Source organism: Sciurus carolinensis, chromosome 6, assembly GCF_902686445.1.
Source record: "Sciurus carolinensis chromosome 6, mSciCar1.2, whole genome shotgun sequence".
Taxonomy (NCBI): Eukaryota; Metazoa; Chordata; class Mammalia; order Rodentia; family Sciuridae; genus Sciurus; species Sciurus carolinensis.
The window spans coordinates 32,338,581-32,360,057 of record NC_062218.1 but is presented as its reverse complement, the minus strand read 5'-3'; the positions used below and the strand labels follow the sequence as shown (position 1 = coordinate 32,360,057).

At 34.0% G+C, this 21,477-nt stretch overlaps 1 protein-coding gene across 1 annotated transcript in view; it reads right to left on the bottom strand.

The window, feature by feature from the left end:
- Wdr70 (WD repeat domain 70) overlaps positions 1 to 21,477 on the bottom strand; it is a 329,962-nt gene that overhangs the window by 89,183 nt on the left and 219,302 nt on the right. The window contains exon 10 of the mRNA XM_047556126.1: positions 13,297 to 13,471. Within this exon, the coding sequence (XP_047412082.1) occupies positions 13,297 to 13,471 (175 nt within the window). The remainder of the gene's footprint in view (positions 1 to 13,296; positions 13,472 to 21,477) is intronic.

The window sequence follows — 21,477 nt, the reverse complement described above, 5'->3', positions numbered from 1 at the left end:
GATAGGCAGAATTGATATTGTCAAAATGGCTATACTACCTAAAGTGCTATACAGATTCAATGCAATTCCAATTAAAATCCCAATGATGTACCTTGCAGAAATAGAGCAAGCAATTATGAAATTCATCTGGAAGAATAAAAAACCTAGAATAGCTAAAGCAATCCTCAGTAGCAAGAGCAAAGCAGGGGGTATTGCAATACCAGATCTTCAACTCTACTACAAAGCAATAGTAACAAAAACGGCATGGTATTGGTACCAAAATAGACAGGTAGATCAATGGTACAGAATAGAGGACATGGACACAAACCCAAATAAATACAATTTTCTCATACTAGACAAAGGTTCCAAAAATATGCAATGGAGAAAAGATAGCCTCTTCAACAAATGGTGCTGGGAAAACTGGAAATCCATATGCAACAGAATGAAATTAAACCCCTATCTCTCACCCTACACAAAACTCAACTCAAAATGGATCAAGGACCTCGGAATCAGACCAGAGACCCTGCATCTTATAGAAGAAAAAGTAGGTCCAAATCCTCAACTTGTTGGCTTAGGATCAGACTTCCTTAACAGGACTCCCATAGCACAAGAAATAAAAGCAAGAATCAACAACTGGGATAGATTCAAACTAAAAAGCTTTCTCTCAGCAAAGGAAACTATCAGAAATGTGAAGAGAGAGCCTACAGAGTGGGAGAATATCTTTGCCAACCATACCTCAGATAGAGCGCTAATCTCCAGAATCTATAAAGAACTCAAAAAACTCTACACGAAGAATACAAATAATCCAATCAACAAATGGGCCAAGAAAATGAATAGACCCTTCACAGAAGAAGATGTACAAGTAATCACCAGATATATGAAAAAATGTTCAACATCCCTAGTAATAAGGGAAATGCAAATCAAAACTACCCTAAGATTTCATCTCACCCCAATTAGAATGGCGATTATCAAGAATACAAGCAACAATAGGTGTTGGCGAGGATGTGGTGAAAAAGGAACACTCATACATTGCTGGTGGGGTTGCAAATTAGTGCAGCCACTCTGGAAAGCAGTGTGGAGATTCCTCAGAAAGCTTGGAATGGAAACACCATTTGACCCAGCTATCCCACTCCTTGGCCTATACCCAAAGGACTTAAAATCAGCATACTACAGAGATACAGCCACATCAATGTTCATTGCTGCTCAATTCACCATAGCCAGATTGTGGAACCAACCTAGATGCCCTTCAGTTGATGAATGGATAAAGAAACTGTGGCATATATATACAATGGAATATTACTCCGCAATGAAGAATGATAAAATTATGGCATTTGCAGGCAAATGGATGAAATTGGAGAATATCATGCTAAGTGAGATAAGCCAATCTCAAAAAACTAAAGGACGAATGATCTCGCTGATAAGCAGATGAGGACATATAATGGGGGGTGGGAGGGGTTAGAATTAGATTTAGGGTTAGGTTTAGGGTTAGGGATAAGGAGAGTGGTAAGAATGAAGGAAAGAAGGACTGTATAGAGGGAAAAGAGGGGTGGGAGGGGTGGGGTGGAAGGGAAAAAACTAATCAAACATCACTGCCCTATGTAAACGTATGATTACACAAATGGTATGACTTGACTCTATGTACAAATAGAGAAACAACATGTATCCCATTTGTATACAATAATAAAAAAAAAAGGAAAAAAAAAAAAAAAAAGACTTGACCCGTGGTTACCTTGTAGTATAAGGGTGAAAACCACAAAACTCTGATAAAAGAACAAAACTGGTAAATACTAAAAATATTTTGAAGTGCTGAAGTTTAACAAAATCTTGTAATGCCCTTTGAGTCTAACATACAAAAATAAAACCTTCTGACATGTTTCAAGAAATGTGGTAAATTATAAAGCCTGGGGTAATTAGCAGAGAGAAACAAAGCAAAACAAAATGGGAAGAACTCACTGTAGCACCAAGAATTTGGGAGCTAAATTATCACTGGCTGCATCACTTCTCCAGTTGCAATGAATCAAAGAGTGGGTTAAAAAAGAATACACACAGACCAGAGAACTGTTCCACATTTTGGCTCAGACTTTTCTTTCTGTATATAAAAACCCTACTAGTGGCTCTATTAAATGAACATTTAACATTTACTATTTTGTTTATAATGGTTGAAACAGTAATGTTTGGCCTCATCAGCTTACAAAATAAATCATAGCTGTCCTGAAGCTGAGAAACATGGCTTAGGAAATACATCTACTAGAGAGAGGCAACCCATATATAGGCTTTCTAGAGACTATAGTCATCCTGCGGAGAGTCTGACCATTTTAGATAGCATAACAGCCTGACCCAGACAACTTCAGAGGACTTCACTCATGTTTTGTAAGATTCCAAGTCTTTTTCTTTGTCACTTTTTAAGATTAGAGAATATTTACCACATGTTGCACACCAACAGAAAATACTAATAAAAATAAAATTAACTGCTCAAACTTAACTAAAATAGCACAAAATAAAAGCATGTTTCCCCTGTTTCATAAAATCCAAATTCTCAACTTTCCAAAAGCTTACTTACTATTAGAAAATGAGGCACTATGACAGGGGATGAACAAATGTGTTTTAGGTAATTCTTTCCCAAATTAAATTCTCTATTTTATACCAATATACAACTCTCTAAAAAGGCATAATTTAAAAATACTATGAAAAAATGACCTTTACGTTAAATACCAATTTGTCAACTTTAGGTTCAAAAATTATTCAGAATCTAAATATCACCTCCATCACCACCCTAGGAAATTACCTGGAATTAATGTCTGAAATTTCCCTAACCAATCTCTCTGCTTCTGCCTCTCTTTACTAGTTATTCTCTAGGCCGAGTAGCCAAAATGATTTCTTACTAAATGTAACTTGAATCTTGTCATTCATTTACTCACATCTCTCCATGACTTCCCACAGACCTCAGAGGTCCATCCACACTCCTTTACACACCCCACAGGGCCATATTTGATCTGACAGCACCCCATCCCAATGTGTGCAGAACAACTGACGCTTGGCTCAGCTCGTCGCTTTTCCTTCTTAGGTGCAAGGTGCCCTTAGGGTGCAATTCTCTGTTCTTCCCCGTCTCCTCTTTCTGGGGCAGCCCTGGCCAGGACCAGACAGGACCCGATCAGGGTGTACTTCTGGTTTTCCTCCTCCTCCATCTGGTCTTTGTCTATCATGCTTCAGTGATCAGTGTTATTTCCCAATCCGTTTAGAATCCAGGCAGGGAAGATGGGTGCTAGTAACAAGGGTTAACTAAAACCCTAAAACACTGAAACACATACACATGCAGGACACATATATCTTGTACCTGGGTACAGAAAATTATCTAGAAATGATCTTCTATGGATGGGGTACTTACAGGCAACTTATTCTTTCCTATTTTTAGATGAATTTTGTAAGAAATAAATATGCGTTACTTTCACAATCAGAAAAAATTAGTCAAGATTAACTTTCTTTGTGGTCATTAAATAGGACAAAACTTGGGGCCAGATTTTCAGAGGAAATCATGAGCTATATCTTGGAGACACAGTCTAAAGAAATGAAGACAGAGTTCTCAAATGACTGTCTCTAATCATGATTATACAAAATGCAGATAAAAAGTCTAACCTTTTGAAATATATTTTAATTTTTATATTTTGCCTAAATTCGAGTCACCAAAGTGACAAAGAATTACATCTTTTGAATCTATATAATCCCTTCTACCTCTTTATTCAACATAATGAAAACATAAGATTATACTAACTGCTTATTTATAATGTTTATATATTTGATTCCATAGCCATATCTCCTATCCAGATATTTTTATTTTACCCACATATTTTAAACTGGAGTTTTTGGTTCATGAGTAATTTCTACTTTTTCTGTCCTAAATATAAACATACATCTATAAATATCCTTGGACATTTTCTATTCCTACCATATATAGCTATTTCCTATCATATACATTCTAATTCTTCTAACTTTGAAATATTTTAGGGTCACATTTTAAAAATACTTATAAGCAAATACCCATTAGTTCAATTTTGTTTTCAGCATTCCTCAAGCAACTTTAATTAGTATATAATATCTAAGCTTTTTTCCACAGTTTCATCAGTTACATTTTTTTCCTTCTCTACATTATTAATATCTATGTATCCAGGGTATGCATAAGTTTTGCCTTTTTAAGGAAACTGTACAAGGTCTATATATCAAAATTAGATCCTGAAAATGAGAATTTTTTGGACATAATTAAAATACCTAGAGTGCAGGTATGGAAGCCATTGAATTTTAATTCAACAAATATTTATTAAGTCACTACTACATATGTTTTGCACACCAACAAATCCAAAGATAAAGAAGAAAAAAATCCTTGTCCTAAAGTTGCCAACAGTGACACATAAATAAATGTTTGTCATTAGCCAACTTAGGCAAGGCAAAAGATTATTTACCTTATCAATTCCCATATTCCAGTGGTAAGAGAACTCAGAGTTAAAAGTTTGTGTATGTGCAGTTTTGAAAAAGTATAATCCAAAATATGGATCATTCTCTTTTAATCACCTTTATTAAAGTATATTTTAATATGACAAAATTCACCCATTCAAAGTGTACTATTTACCAGTAAATTGCACACCTATAATTCTGACTGTTCAAGAGCCATGGAGGGCATGAAATCTGATCTGGCTTTCTTCAACAGATGGGACTTCCACCCACCATCAGTTGGGGGCTTACAGGAGAGGCATGTAAGGCACAGTGGTAATACTAGGAGAGGCATCAAAGAAATAAACTGAAGGAAGATTATAAGGAAACAGTATAATCAAGCCTGGTTAAAAAATGAAGTTTTCTATGTATACATAAAGTCATAGAAGATATTCAAAGAGTAGATAAAGAATAAATGAAAAGCCCGAAGAAATAAGTTTGAGAAAAGGTGAACTTGATTCTATTTTATGGTATGTGGTAAGCACTGAAGCTTAAGTGCTGCATTTAACAGAATTTAAACTGGAGCTAGGTATATCACAGGGGACGGACAGAGAAGGGGGAGGATATCCAACTACACAGGTTAGAGATGTGGAGAGCAGAGTGAAGGCAAGAGAGATGAACTCAAAGGGGAAGATTTAAGGGAACAAAAACAGAATTAGTAAGACTGCTACTGGTTACAGGAAGTATAAAATATTTCAAAGCCTAAATAGAAAAAAATTAAGAAGAATAACAATGTCAAAAGGAAGAGTGAGTTCTAAAAACGATGTGGAGAGTGTTTTGGTACAGCAAGCTTAGGCTGTGGAGAAGGCAGCTGAGAACTCTAAGAACAAAAGGGTAGATCAGGGCTACCTAGGGGACCTGGACTTAGAACAAGAGTTAGCAGGAAAAGAGGCTGTTTCAAAGAACAATAGCATTAATAAGGGGAACAAGGACAGAAAAAAAGGTGAATTTAGTGCTGAGAAAACCTTGTTTCATTCTTGAAAATACTAAAATAGATTGAATAATATCTTCTTATCAGGAGACAAAACACCAATTTTCTAGTAATTCAGGGTCTTTCAAAGCAATGTACAGGGTCTCTGCTTCCTTAACTGATATCCCAGTACCTAGAACAGTACTTGGACCAGAGATGGTGCTTAACACTGTCTGTGAAATGAATGATGATTCTCTCTACTTTCCATCTGTCAGACCCTCCTGTTCTTTGTTTCCCTCTCTAATAGCTAAGTTCCTGGTATTACATTTGAGCAACTGTATTACCAACACCCTAAATTACATGGCCCCATTATTATTCTGTTATGTTTCCTATTTTATTATTGCTCTGTGAGTTTGTGGGATCTTCTCTACACCCTGGTATTCTGAAATATGATGCAAGGTTTAGTGTAAGTCTGTTTCATATTTTCCAGATGAATCCTTCCCATCTGGAAAGTCATGTTTTTTTTAGTTCTGAGACAGATTCGGTAGCTATTTCTTACCTAATTCTATCTTCCTGCCCCCACATATTTTCTTTCTAGAACTTTCCAAGTATTGACCCCTGAATTGACCATTTAAATCTATTTTGTCTCTCCTACTGTCTTTTATTCTACTTTATAGGATATTTCCTTCACTATATTTATATCTACATTTTAGGAGATGTCAATATTCCTATGTACTTCCCCCCCCCTGCTATAATCTGTTTTCCAAGAGTTCTTTCTTGATTTCTAAATTTTCACATTTTTAACAGTATTCTGCTGTAGCTTCTTTGTAGTACTAGTTTTTTTTTTCCTGAGACTATTAATTATAGATGGGGATTTTCCTGGAGAATTTCTTCCATTTTCCACATTCTCTCCCTCTGCTTTGAGTTACTTTATCTGTTTGCTTTAGTCTCTATATTTTATGCTACAGTGTCAGGCGACACTTGTTTGTTCATTAAAATTTAAGAGTAAGGCACTGAAAAGCAGGTTAGAAACACTATGCCAAGGGTCATGATCTTTTTCTATTAAAGGCCAGATAGTAAATTGAGGGTCTTATACTCCATTGCAACTATTCAATTCTGCTATTGTAGTGCAAAAGCAGTCACAGAAATAAACAAATGAATGACTGAGGTTGTTCTAATACTTTCTTCTTGAACACTGAAATTTGAAGTACACATAATTTATGAAATATTTTTCTTATTTCGATTTTTTAAAACATCTTGAGAGAACAACACCTCCAAAGATCTTCACATGCTACTCCCTGGAATCTGTCAATATATTACCTCATGTGGCAAAGAAGAAATAAGGTTTCAAATTGAATTAACATTGCTCATCAGTTCACTCTAAAATAGGGAGATTATCATAGATTATCCAAGGATGTTCAATATAATCACAAGAGTCTTTTAAAAGTGACAAAGGGGAGTAGAAAAAAAGATCATGGTGTTGAAATGTGAAGAGGACTCAACCCACTGCTGCTGGACTTTAACATGGAGTAAGAGGCCCATTAGCCAAGGAACAGGGGTGGCCTCTGGCAGTTGAAAGAGCAAGGTAAAGTATTCTTCTCTGGAGGATCCCAAAAGGAACACAGCCCTACCAACACCCTAATTTTACCCCAATGAGACTTCTCACCTACAGAGCTGTAAAATAATTCATTTGTATTCTTTTAAATCACTAAATTTGTGGTAATTTGTTATAGCAGTCATAGAAATATAATACAACAATTTAAAAATGCAAAATTCATTTTCAGCTTGCAAGTGATACAAAAACAATAGTGGACTACATTTTGTGCATGAGCCTTATTTTTTGACTTTTGGCATAGGCTCCTGAACCAGACTGAGCAGGATTAAACCCCAGTTATACCACTTACTAAATAATACTGGGTAGGTAACTCAATCTCTGTGTGTCTGTTTACTCTTCTGTAAATGACAGTAACAGTATTTACATCATAGGACCATTGTAAGGATTAAGTGATATATTACACATAAAGTGTTAATTGCCTGAACCGTGGTAAATACTCAATAAAAGCAATAATGATAAGAAAAACAGAGGAAGGGGGAAGGAATACAGTTCTGCGTGAATCTCTCACAGGCTTCCTCCATGACTAAGGTCTCAGTTTTCTCTAGTTAGCTCTAAAGTCAGTTACCATTCATGTATCTGGTTTCCAGAATCCATATGTGTCTTAGCCTCTTTTTTTCTGCTGTCATCTCTCTAATTCTCCTTGCCCATGTGGGTTTCTGCTTTAAAATATGCTTTCCTTGCCATTTCAGTGGGGTTTCAGGAGGGATTAAGGTTTAATAAATGTGGTAAATTACCGTGTTTTACAGGACTTCTTAAATTCAAAGACTTTCAGTAAAACATCAAGGAACAAGGATAAAAACCATCTATATTTAAAAAAAAAAAACTTTTTAACTTTTTCAAAAGCCAGTATTAGATGTTGCTTCTAACAGTATATAATACTTTATAGGGATATTATAAAAAAAAAAACTTTATAGCTTTCATTAAAATAATTAATAGATTAGAACTTAAGTTTAGAGCCTGCAAGTAATTTTGAATAATTTTGATGACTCTTTGTGTTTTGAGTCAATGACATAACATTTTGAAAAGTAATCACTGAAAAACATGCATGACAAAAACACTATGGAACAGTTTCTATGACAGATGTTTTCTCTTGAATACTTGCAAAACTTAATTCTAATTCATGTATCAATTCAAGCATAACTAAAAATTTGGTCCACAGCATCCCAATTAATTGATGGTGGTTGTATTTTCATACAGTGGATGACTAGTTGAAGCAAGACACCTACATTCTTATCTTGCTAAACCACACCTTCAGTCACCAAGTAGCCTGTCAAATTCAGATTCATAAAACTTTCAAAGCCAAAGGTAAACAGTATCCTGAGTTCTAACTTCAAAATTCTACAAGAACTATAAAAAGATAAAGAAGGAAGACAACAGTTTCTAGAGGCCTGTCCTGTCCTAGTACCTAAAATACATTATCTAAGATAATCTTCACAATAACCTGATAAGGTGGGGATCAAGTCCTCATTTCATAAATTAAAAAAAATAATGTATGTAGAGCTTAGGAAACTCAGGATGGACTAACAGACAGTCCAAAGAAATGTATACTGTAATTATATGTCTTTTGTCATTTATGTTATTATGTTATAAAATAGACTTGTCAACATTTTCTAAATCGTTGGGTATTTTTAAAGTTTTAGATAAAATAGTTTTTCCTGCTATAACTTACTAGTACTCTCCTACTTTATAGTCAATATTGTGCTACTTTAACTTGAACACATTATGGAGTAGAAGTTGTGAACTATTATTAAGTGATCAGTTTTTGTGAAAAAAAGGAAGGCATTAGCTTGAGCTACAAGAATAGTCTTTCAAAAAACTTAACACGCATACAAAAATAATCCAATCAATAAATGGACAAAGGAACTAAACAGACACTTCTCAAAAAAATAAATACAGGGACTGTGGTTGTAGCTCAGTGGTAGAGCACTTGCCTAGCATGTGCGAGGCATTGAGTTCAATTCTCAGCACCACATATAAATAAATAAATAAAATAAAGGTCCATTAATAACAAAAATATTTTATAATAAATAAATATAAATGGTCAACAAATATATAAAAAATGTTCAACATTCCTAGCAATTAGAGATATGCAAATTAAAACTACATTGAGATTTCATCTCACTGTAGTCAGAATGGCAACTGTCAAGATTATAAGTAACAATAAATGTTGGGAATGATGTGGGGGGAAAGGTACACTCATATATTGCTGGTAAGACTGCGAATTGGTGCAACCACTCTGAAAAACAGTATGGAGATTCCTCAGAGAACTTGGAATGGAACCACCATTTGACTCAGTTATCTCACTCCTCAGCATATACCCAAACGTCTTAAAATAAGCATACTACAATGATGCAGCCACATCAATGTTCATAGCAGTTCAAATTACACTAGCTAAGTTAAGTAAACAACCTAGGTGTCCATCAACAGATGACTGGATAAAGAAAACGTGGTATATACACAGTGGGGTATACTCAGTCATAAAGAAGAATGACAGAGAATGGGTTTTTAACTCAAAGGTAGAATGCTTGCCTAGCACCTGTGAGACACTGGGTTCTATCCTCAGCACCACATAAAAATTAATAAGTGAATAAAATAAAGGTATAGAAAAAAAGAATGGCATGACATTTGCCAATAAAATGGATGGATCTGGAGACCACTATACTAAGTAAAATAAGTCAGTCCCCAAAAGGCAAAGGTTGAATGTTTTCTCTGATATGCAGAAGTTAATCCAAAATAAGTGTGGGGGGAATGTAAAACAAAATAGAAGAAAGATCAGTGGAGAAGATGAAGGGGATTGAATGGGATGGGAGGAAAGAACAGTGAAATTAATCTGACCTAACTTTCCTAGGTACATATATAAATATACCACAGTAAATCTCACCATCATGTACATTCACATATGCTATTAAAGAAAAAAACTAAAAGTAAACAGCATAAAAATCAGTAGAGTAGATGGAAGGGAAGAGGGGAGGAAGAAGGGAAGGGTTACGGGGAAGTACTTGGGACTGAATTAGAACAAATTATACTTCATGATTTTATAATTATGTCTCAATTAATCCTTATGTGTAAGTAAAAAGAGCCCATAAAAAGGGGAAAAAAAAGGAATGGATTTTATAGGTATTTTTATATGAAGTGAAGAGGTCATTAAGTATTCATAGGACAATATATGCTGAATTATTTTAAGACTCAGAAATTATACTTGAGACACAAAAATCATTTTTAAAATTCACCCATAATCCAAAATCAGTCAAATATGTAGTACATATGTATTATATATTTACATATCATTAAAAATATATCCAAACTTACCCCAGTGTGTTTCTTCTCCCCTAACCACAATACACATACATCTCTATCTATTTTCACAAAACTAGGATAGTTTCTTATGCTATTTTTAACATCTTCTGAAAGAAACTGACCATCTCATTTTATGATACTTTTTTAGAATACATGGATTCATTCATTCATTCAACAAAGTCAGAAGATGTTAAAAAACAGTAGCATAAAATGAATGAATGAATGTCATCCGCGTATGAGGCATTGCTCTTTGCTCTGGGGATTTGGCAAGGAGCAAAAACAATCATTTTTCTTGGGCAGTCAATAAAGAGGTGGAATATTTAGTACCGCATGCATCAGATGGTAATCAGCACTAAAAAAAAAAAAAAAAAAAAAAAAAAAAGAGGCACAGAGAGTCCTCTGGTGGGGAGAAGGTTGCCATTTTAAATAGGGTCTGGTCAGAGAAGGCCTTGCTGAGGAGCAAAGAGGTGAAAGAGGTCAAAGAAAAGTCAGGTGACTATCTGGGAGAAAAAAGCTGTGCACTAAAGGGTTCAACAATGTGCAAAGGCCCTGAGTCAGGGTGCATCCTGTCACCTCTCTAATGTCACCTCCCCCTATTCTGTCTCTTCCTCCCCTCACTCCAACCAGGTACTGACCTCTTAGCTTGTGAATATCACACTGAGGAGGGAGAAATGGAGAACCAAGGAGGCAGTGCAGAACAACAGCACCTCACAGGAGGCCTTCTCAAACAGAAAGGCAGGCCATCATCATAAGAATAAAAGGGACCCTGGCAAACCACCATTCCTCTTGAGCAGCAGTGTCCAACAGAACTGTGATAGGAATGTTTTATACCTATGTTATCTAATAAGTAGTTGTTAGTCTCCCAGGGAGCTAAGGCATTTGAAAAGTGGGCATAGTGAAGGAGGAACTGATGCTTGAATGATACTTTATTTTAATTAATGAAAATTTAAATAGTCAAATGTGGCTAGGTAGCATACTGGTCTTCATAATTCTAATGTAAAGGTAGGTCTGGAGAACACAGGTATTTATATCATTTGATCTGTTAAAATTCAGGTTGGTCAAATAAGAATTCTATGATTAAATGTGACAATTACAACAGTTTTACTTAATCATCACAAAACATGTATTAACCATAAGCTACCCTTTTGCTCCTGTGTGGAAAAGCTGCTGCTTGCTATTGGGCTCTCTTTCTTCAGTTTTAGCATTTACCTGTAGATTTTACTTGAAATAAATCAAGTGGTATTTCCTGCTGACAAGATTTTTCTTCTCAGTTTGATTTCAGTTGATACACATTAATATGCAAATGTAAAAATACAAATAAAGTACAACGAATGGGATATAGTATAGTAACCTATACATTCATGTTTTACTGAACTCTAAGAAAAGAATTAAAGATTGTGATTAGCAGAATGGCTTAGGATTTTTTTTTTTAAAGTGACATTCATATTATTTGTCCTCCACAAAACTGGAACTAGGAAATAACTCATTATACAAGACCAATCAATTTCTAAAACCTATCTATACTCAACATTATAAAAATATGTGGGTTCTAAGAGAATGCACACATATATGCCCTATGCCAAAAATACTACTACTAAAGCTACACCAGAAAACTGTATGTTTTAGAATTTCTATATTTAAATCAACTGCTCCCAGAGACGATGAAAGCCAGTAACTAAAAAATTTACTGCCTGGTTAGAACTCAGTTTACAATTCAAAGGACTTTTAAAATCTCTGTGCTGTTATGAATCTTTATGGGGTTTACAGTGGGGATGAAAACAGAAATGAAAAGATCTGACAAACAGAAAATGCCACAGATATTTCCAGCATTATCAGCATGAATTTTTCCCTCTATCATTACTTTTTACTTTATTCCAATACAAATGACTTTAACTGTCTAAAAAGAGAACTTTGCTTCCTGAAGTCCGATTCAAACTGCCAAGTGTCTGAAGGATAAAGTTGAACATAATAAAATTTGTACAAAAATTAAAAAAAAAAAAAAACTAGAATGTAAACTCCATGAGGGCAGGAATTTTTGATACATACCCTCACTACGTAGGATAGTGCAGGGTATATAGTACTACCCAGTGAACAAAATAATTATTGAACTAATAATACACCAGATCTTTTTATTAAAACAAAGAGTCCAAACTGTATTATAACATTTGTGTAGAATTTTATCTTAAGATTGGTAATTTGGGGCTGGGGTTGTAGCCCAGTGGTAAAGCACTTGCCTAGCACGTGTGAGGCACTAGGTTTGATCCTCAGCACCATATTAAAAATAAATAAATAAAATAAAGGTATTGTGTCCATCTACAAACTAAAAAAATTAAAACATTTTTTAAAAAAGATTTGTAATCTAGACTCAATTTACTTTTCAAATATTCTCATTTTACCATCTCTATAAAGGTCATTGGTAATTCACAGACTTAATCAAAGGTTTTCATGTTCATTATTTCTACAAATTTTAAAATTCCTTTTAATTTCAAAATATATTTATTCTAGCAATGATCTAAAACTGTATAGGGAAAACCTGAAACCTGCTGAAATGGAATAACACTGAATATTAAAAAAAAATATTTTTTTAATTTCTACTGAAATAATTGCACAATTGATGGATGATCTTGGACTTTTTGTGGTTTTCTTACATCTTTGAAAGGGTATTTTCTAGTTTTCTACTTAAGTCTTATTTTATATGACTGTCAAACTCTTCACTGAATTTCAAAATCAAATACATCATGATGTTATATAATGATTGGATTGTGTTTTTCAAATTTTATACCAAAAGAATGAATTTATTTTAAAATTGGAATCTAACACACAGTGGAAAATACTGAACAGGAATATTTGCTGAAATGCTGTTTACAGCAAAACTTCCAATGTTTGATCAACTAACACTGAAGTTTAAATTAGGTCTAAACTCAGGAAATTGACCTTCATAATATTTTAACATGATGTTTGTCTTTCTAAGGTAGCTGTCATCTACCAAAAGGTTTAAATGTCCTTGACTTACAGTTAAATTGCGATCCCAGATCTGTATGCTTCCGTTCTGGCAGGCAGCTGCTATGAGGTTTCCATCTCTACTATATGTGCATGTTGTAGGAATGACTTTTTTACCCTGCATTGTCCGTGGTTTAAACACACTTTTTTGCTTCCTTGGATTTTCAACTTCCCATATCCTCACAGTCCTAAAAAGAAAAAGGCATTTTTCATTTACATTTTTAAAAAGGAATTAAAATAAATAAGGGTCTATAAAGACTACCTCAACCTTTTTTTTTTATTGTAAACAAATGGGATACATGTTGTTTCTCTGTTTGTACATGGAGTAAAGCCGTACCATTTGTGTAATCATAAATTTACATAGGGTAATGTTGTTTGATTCATTCTGTTATTTTTTTTCCCTTCACCCCCACCCCTCCCACCCCTCTTTTCCCTCTATACAGTCCTTCCTTCCCCCATTCTTGCCCCCCTCCCTAACCCTAACTCTAACCCTAACATAACCCCTCCCACCCCCCATTATGTGTCATCATCCACTTATTAGCAATATCATTCGTCCTTTGGATTTTTGAGATTGGCTTATCTCACTTAGCATGATATTCTCCAGTTTCATCCATTTGCCTGCAAATGCCATAATTTTATCATTCTTCATGGCTGAGTAATATTCCATTGTATATATATATATACCACAGTTTCTTTATCCATTCATCAATTGAAGGACATCTAGGTTGGTTCCACAATCTGGCTATTGTGAACTGAGCAGCAATGAACATTGATGTGGCTGTATCTCTATAGTATGCTGACTTTAAGTCCCCTGGGTATAGGGCAAGGAGTGGGATAGCTGGGTCAAATGGTGGTTCCATTCCAAGTTTTCTAAGGAGTCTCCACACTGCTTTCCAGAGTGGCTGCACTAATTTGCAGCCCCACCAGCAATGTATGAGTGTACCTTTCTCCCCACATCCTCGCCAACACCTGTTGTTGCTTGTATTCTTGATAATCGCCATTCTAATTGGGGTGAGATGGAATCTTAGGGTGGTTTTGATTTGCATTTCTCTTATTACTAGAGATGTTGAACATTTTTCCAGGTTTGTTGATTGCTTGTAAATCTTCTTCTGTGAAGTGTCTATTCATTTCCTTAGCCCATTTGTCAATTGGATTATTTGCATTCTTGGTGTAGAGTTTTTTGAGTTCTTTATACATTCTGGAGATTAGTGCTCTATCTAAAGTATGATTGGCAAAGATTTTCTCCCACTCTGTAGGTTCTTTCTTCGCATTGCTGATAGTTTCCTTTGCTGAGAGAAAGCTTTTTAGTTTGAATCTATCCCAGTTATTGATTCTTGCTTTTATTTCTTGTGCTATGGGAGTCCTGTTGAGGAAGTCTGGTCCTAAGCCGACATGTTGAAGCTCTGGACCTACTTTTTCTTCTATAAGATGCAAGATCTCTGGTCTGATTCCGAGATCCTTGATCCACTTTGAGTTTAGTTTCGTGCATGGTGAGAGATATGGGTTTAAGACTACTCAACTTTTAAGCATACATGTACTTAAAATATCTAATAAATAACATCTAATATTAAAATATATATTGATATAAATAATTAACATCTAATTAATATTAAAATAGATATTAATATTAATGTGTAATAATTATTATTGTATAATTATTTGAAAATAATGGTACTCCACTAATATGTGCAATTTTTATGTTTCTATGTATCAGCCAAAAATGAATTTTTTAAAAAAATGTTCAGAAGCAACTGTAAGAGATAAAATTTCTCACTCCAGTCAGAATGGCAATTATCAAGAATACAAGCAACAATAAATGTTGGCAAGGATGTGGGGAAAAAGTACTCTTACACTGCTGATGGGACTGCAAATTGGTGCAACCACCCTGGAAAGCAATATGGAGATTCCTCAGAAATCTTGGAATAGAACCACCATTTGACCACCTATCCCACTACTTGGTTTATACCCAAAGGGCCTAAAATCAGCATACTACAGTGACACAGCCACATCAATGTTTATAGCAGCTCAACTCACAGTAGCAAAATTATGGAACCAACCTAGGTGCCCTTCAACAAATGAATGGATAAAGAAAATGTGCTATATATACACAGTGGAATATTACTCAGCCATAAAGAAGAATGAAATGATTACATTTGCCAGTAAATAGATGGAACTGGAGAATATCACACAATGTGAACTAGAGTTGTTAGTTCATGCCCTCTAAAGCAGTAACCTTCAAACTCTTCTGACAATATACTCTGACCAGTAAAATTGTTCAACATATGCCCCTATATATACACATTAATTTGTAAATTACTCACATGTGTTAAATGTACTGCTCTATAACATATACCAGAAAACACACTGAAAATAAGTCACTAAAAAAGAATGATACCCTGTCTGGAGAAAAAAAATCTCATGCCTCTTAGGAGGAGCGAAAACAGAGCTGTTTGTGCCTGAACTTTTACAAAGTAATGAGCTGTCTAGACCTGGAAAGAAGGCAGCTCTTACTCATAGTCCCAGGAAAAGGAACACTGCCACTTAGGGCAGGGAGAACAAAAACCATATGACCCAGAAGGAGAAAAAAAAAGAGAATAAAATAAGAACAACAAAAATTACATCAGCAGCAGCATGGTAGAAAGTATGCATGCCAACACAATGGAATATTACTCATCCTTAAAGGAGAATAAAATGATGGCATTTGCAGGTAAATGGATGGAGTTGGAGAATATCATGCTAAGCAAAATAAGCCAATCCCAAAAAACTGAGGGCCAAATGTTTTCTCTGATATGTGGATGCTGATCCGTAACAGAGAAGGGGGGATGAATAGAGGAACTTTGGATAGGGCAGAGGGGAGTGAGGCGAAGGAAAGAGGCAGAGGCTGGGAAAGATGGTGGAATGAAATTGACATCATTAACCTAAGTACTTGTAGGATCACATGAATGGTATGGACTCTATATCGTATACAACCAGTGAAATGAATAGTTGTGCTCCATTAATGTACAATGAATCAAAATGCATTCCATGTCATGTATAACTAAATAGAAAAAATAAAAATTGAAAAACATAGGCATGCCAAACCACTGCGGAACACACCTTGAAAGTCCTGAAAAAAAAAAAAAAAAAAAGCCAATCCAACATTCCATTGCCAATCAAAATATATTTCAGTAATAAGATGAAATCAATCTTTTTTTTCATATGGAAAAGTGCTAAGACAATTCATTGCTATCCAATATGTATAAGAAATGATAAAAGTATAACAAATGACACAAATGAAATCTGAATCTATACAAAGAAATGAAGAATGCTACAAAGAGTGAAGATGAAGATAAATATAAAAGATGTTTTTTAAAATGTTTAAATTTCTTTAAAAAACAAAAGTCTAGAAAGCAAAAACAATAACAATGTATTGTGAAGTTTATAATACATCCAAATAAAACATATGACAATCACAGCAGAAAGGTTAGAAGGGAAGAATGGAAGACAGATTTCAATATGTTAAAGATACACATTATAAATTGTAAAGCAATCACTGACACATTTTTACAATAAATATATAATAAAGGAGATAAAGTTTAAACAAAATTAATTATTTTATAAACAGGAAAGGATAAAAACAAAAGCAATATGAAAAACACAAACAAATAGCAACATGATAGATGTAAATTCAACCTCATCAAAATGGTCTAAAACTCTGGCAAACATTAGATAAAAGCCAAGACCCAGGCATATTCCACATTTAGTATAGTCAGATAGATAAGTTAATAGTAAAAGGATGGAAAGAGAGAACACACAAACAATTTTTAAAGAACTGGAACAACCAAAGTCAGACAAGGCAGATTTTAAAACGAAGACTATAATCAAAGGCTAAGAAAAAAACTTCATAGTAATAGTCCATCGACCAAAAGACATTAACAATCCTAAAGGTATATGCCCCTAATAACAGGGTTTCAAAATACAAAAGTAAATTTAATACAAAGAAAAGATGAAATAATAAATCCATAATAGATGCACACTTCAAGACTCATTGCAGTAACTAATAGAAAAGTAGACTCCTTTGCACCCCCAAATCAGTAAGTATATAAAAGACCTGAAAAGTACTACCAATCAATGTGAGCTAATTAACATCTTTAGAATATTCAACAAATGGATGAACAGTCTTTTCAACTATGCGCTGAACACTCATCAAGCATACCTTATTCTGGGTCATAAAACAAATCTAAACAAAATAAAAATGACTGAAGTCATATATCGAATCATATATTACTATAAAAGATAATATTAAAGAAGCAATCAGTAACAAAAATGTAACTGGAAATGTATCTTTTTCCAAATATTTGGAAATAAAAGAATATGCTTCTAAATAATCCATGAATCAAAGGTAAAAAAAACAACAAGGTAGCCGGGTACAGTGGCACACAATTGTAATCCCAGCTGCTTGGGAGGCTAACGCAGGAGGATCATGAGTTCAAAGCCAGTCTCAGCAAAAGTGAGGCATTAAGCAACTCAGTGAGACCCTGTCGCTAAATAAAATACAAAATACAAAATAGAGCTGGGGATGTTGCTCAATATCAAGCGCCCTTGAGTTCAGTGCCCGTTACCCTCACCAAAAATGGGGGTAGATATTAGAAAATATTTTAAATCTAACAAAAATGAAAATGCAATATCAATATATCAAAATTCTTGATATTCAGTTAAGGCAGAGAATAAAAGAAAAATATAGAATTAACTGCATATATTAGAAAAGAATAAAAAAACCTCCAATTTCCCAAGGTTCAACCTTATGAAACTAAAGAGGGAGGAAGGGGAAGGTGAGGACAAGGGTAAGGGTAGAGAGAATATTAAATCCAAAGCAAGCAGAGGAAAGCAGGAGTGCAAATGAATCAAACAGAAAGCAAACAGGAAATAAACAGAAATCAAAGGCTGTTTTTATTAGGTCAGAAGAATTAGCTGGATTAATAGCTGGACTGTTGATTTACAAAAGAAAATTGGAGACAATATAAAACACCAGTACATGGATGAAAAAAGGATCATCACTATAGAACTTAATAATATTAAAAGGCTAATAGGAAATTTTGTGAACATTAACAATCCTAAAGGTATACCAAAAATTTGATAATTTAAATGAAATGAACATATTTTCTTCAAAGACACATAACTACCAAAGCTCACTCAATAAGAAATAACTAGAATATTCCTTTATCTATGTAAAAAGCTGAATACATTATTAAAAACTTTTCACTAATAAAACTCTAGAGGATTCACTGTTGAATTCTATCAAATACCTAAGAAAGAAATACAAATTGGGATCCCTAATCTAAAACTATAAAATCTGAAATGCTCAAAAATCTAAACCTCTTTGAGCACCGGCATGGTGGCACAAGTAGAAAATTCCACATCTAATCTCATGTGTGAAAATTTGTTTCAGGTAAATTTGTATAAAATTACCTTCAAGATATGAGTATAAGGTATATCTGAAGCAAATGAATTTCCACTATAGATGTGGGTCCCACATATACACCAAAATTCCAAATTTAAAAAATTCAAAATTAGAAACACCGCTGGTTCCTTATTTTAGATAAATAGTCAACCTGTAGTAGTACCAATTCTATAAAACTCCACTCAAAAAGGAAGAGGAAATTCCACCCAAATCATTCTACAAGGCCTCATCTGATGCCAAAACCAAAGTCTACATGAAAACTACAGACAAATATTCCCAAAGAGCAGACACAAAAATGCTTAACAAAACACTAATAAATTCAAACTTGCAATCTATCAATAGGATAAAGCATCATGATTAAGTAATATTTAAACTAGGAATGCAAAGGAAGATTGAAAGAAATAAAAAACAGATAAAAAAGAAAAAATATTTGATCACTTTGATACAAGATAAGAATTTGAGAAATTCGACATCCATTCATTATTAAAAAAATTTTTAAATTTTAAAAAATTTAAATATAAAAATTTTTTTAATTTTAAAAAAACTTTAGGTAAGGGCTGGGGATATAGCTCAGTTGGTAGAGTGCTTGCCTCACATGCACAAAGCCCTGGGTTCAATCCCCAGCACCACCACCAAAAAAAAAAAATTAGATAGAAATAAAATAAACTTCCTGAATCTAATAGAGAACATCTATGAAAAACCTGCAGGTAAAAAGTATGGGAAAAAGCTGAAAACTTCCCCCCATGCTTGAGAAAAAAGCAATGATGTCAGCTCTGCTTACTTCTATATACTGAAATTGCCAGCCAGTGCAATAAGGAAACTAAAAGAAATGAAAGGTTTATGGATTGGAAAGAAGAAATAATATTAAATGACCACATAATCATCTATACAGGAAATCTCAAGAATAGATAAAAATGCTTCTAGAACTAATGAATAAGTTTAGTAAAGTCAAGAGGATACAAGATCAGTAATCATAAATCAATTTTATTTCTACTGATTAACAACAATGAACATACCATTCATGATAGAATGAAAATGAAATATGAGAAGATATAGTCAATGTGTGGACAGTAAAACAGATAAATTCTGAGAGCAATGAAAGAAGATGTCATAAATAAAAAGATATATTATACTTATGAACTGGAGATCAATATTTTTAAGATTTCAATTCATACCAAACTGACCTTTAGATTCAATGCAATACTCAAATTTCAGCAGAAATTTGGGGGTAGAAATTGGATAAGCTGATTCTGAAACTTACATGAAATTGTAAATAACTTGGAATAGCCTAAACAATTTTTGAAAAAGTATAAAACTGGAGAACTCACTTGACCCAGGTGGCATAAGTTATAATTACACATAGTAACATTTATTCCTTTTCCAAGAGCTCCTTGAAAGCAAGAGCTTTTTTTCCTTTATTAAATACATGTATAGTGTATGCATGAATGAAACAATTTCACTACCTATCTATGCATTTACGTTTCAATCTATATGCAATAAAAAGGAAATGATTATTTTTTTTTTGGCAGTGAGGATGGCTGGGTTTTTTTTTATTTGCTCTAATTAGTTTTACATGACGTAGAATGCACTTTGACCCATCATACATAAATGGAGTATAATTTCTCATTCTTCTGGTTGTACAGGTTGTAGTATCACACTGATCATGTAGTCGTATACACATCTGTTTAGATTTGTTTTATGACCCAGAATATGGTCTGTCTTGATGAGTGTTCAGCACATACTGGTAGTTTTCAAGTTTTCATTGTAGAGGTCTATCACCTCTTTTGTTAGACTGATCCCCAAGTAATATTTTAAGGCTATTGTGAATGGGACAGTTTTCCTAATTTCTCTTTCAGTTGATTGTTCATTCATGTACAGAAACACAATTGATTCGTGCATATTAATTTTATATTATGCTACTTTGATGAATTCATTTACAAGCTCTAGAAGTTTTCTGGTGGGATTATTTGGGTCTTGTAAATACAAGATCATGTTGTCAGTAAATAGAGATAGTTTGAGCTCTTCTTTTCCTATTGTATCCCTTTAATTTCTTTTTTTTTTTTAATCTAATTGCTCTGGCTAGAGTTTCAAGGACTATGCTTGAATAGAAGTGAGGAAAGAGGGTACCCCTGTCTTATTTCAGTTTTTAGAGGAAATGCTTTCAGTTTTTCTCCACATAGAATGATGTTGGCCTTGGGATTGACATATAGTTTTTACAATGTTGAGTTATGTCCCTTCTATCCCTAGTTTTTCTAGTATTGCAAACATAAATGGACACTGTATTTTGTCAAATGCTTTTTCTGCATCTATTAAGATGATGATGTGATTCTTGTCCTTAAGTGTATTTATGTGGTGAATTACAATTTATTGATTTCTGTACATTGAACCAACCTTGCATACCTGGGATGAAAACCACTTGATCACGGTGCGCTATTTTTTCTATGTGTTTTGTATATGATCTGCCAGTGTTTTATTAGGAATTTTTGCATTATGTTTATCAGGAATTTTGGTCTGAAGTTTTCTCTCCCTGATATGTCTTTCTCTGCTTTTGGTATCAGGGTAATACTAGCATCATGAAATGAATTTGGAAGGGGTCCCTCCTTTTCTATTTCATGGAATAATTTGAAGGGGATTGGTGTTAGTTCTTTAAAGGTCTGCTAGAACTTGGCTGAGAATCCATCCAGTCCTGGGCTTTACTTTGTTGGTATTTTCTATGCTCTTCTGGTTCAATTTGGGTAGGTCATGTGTATCTAG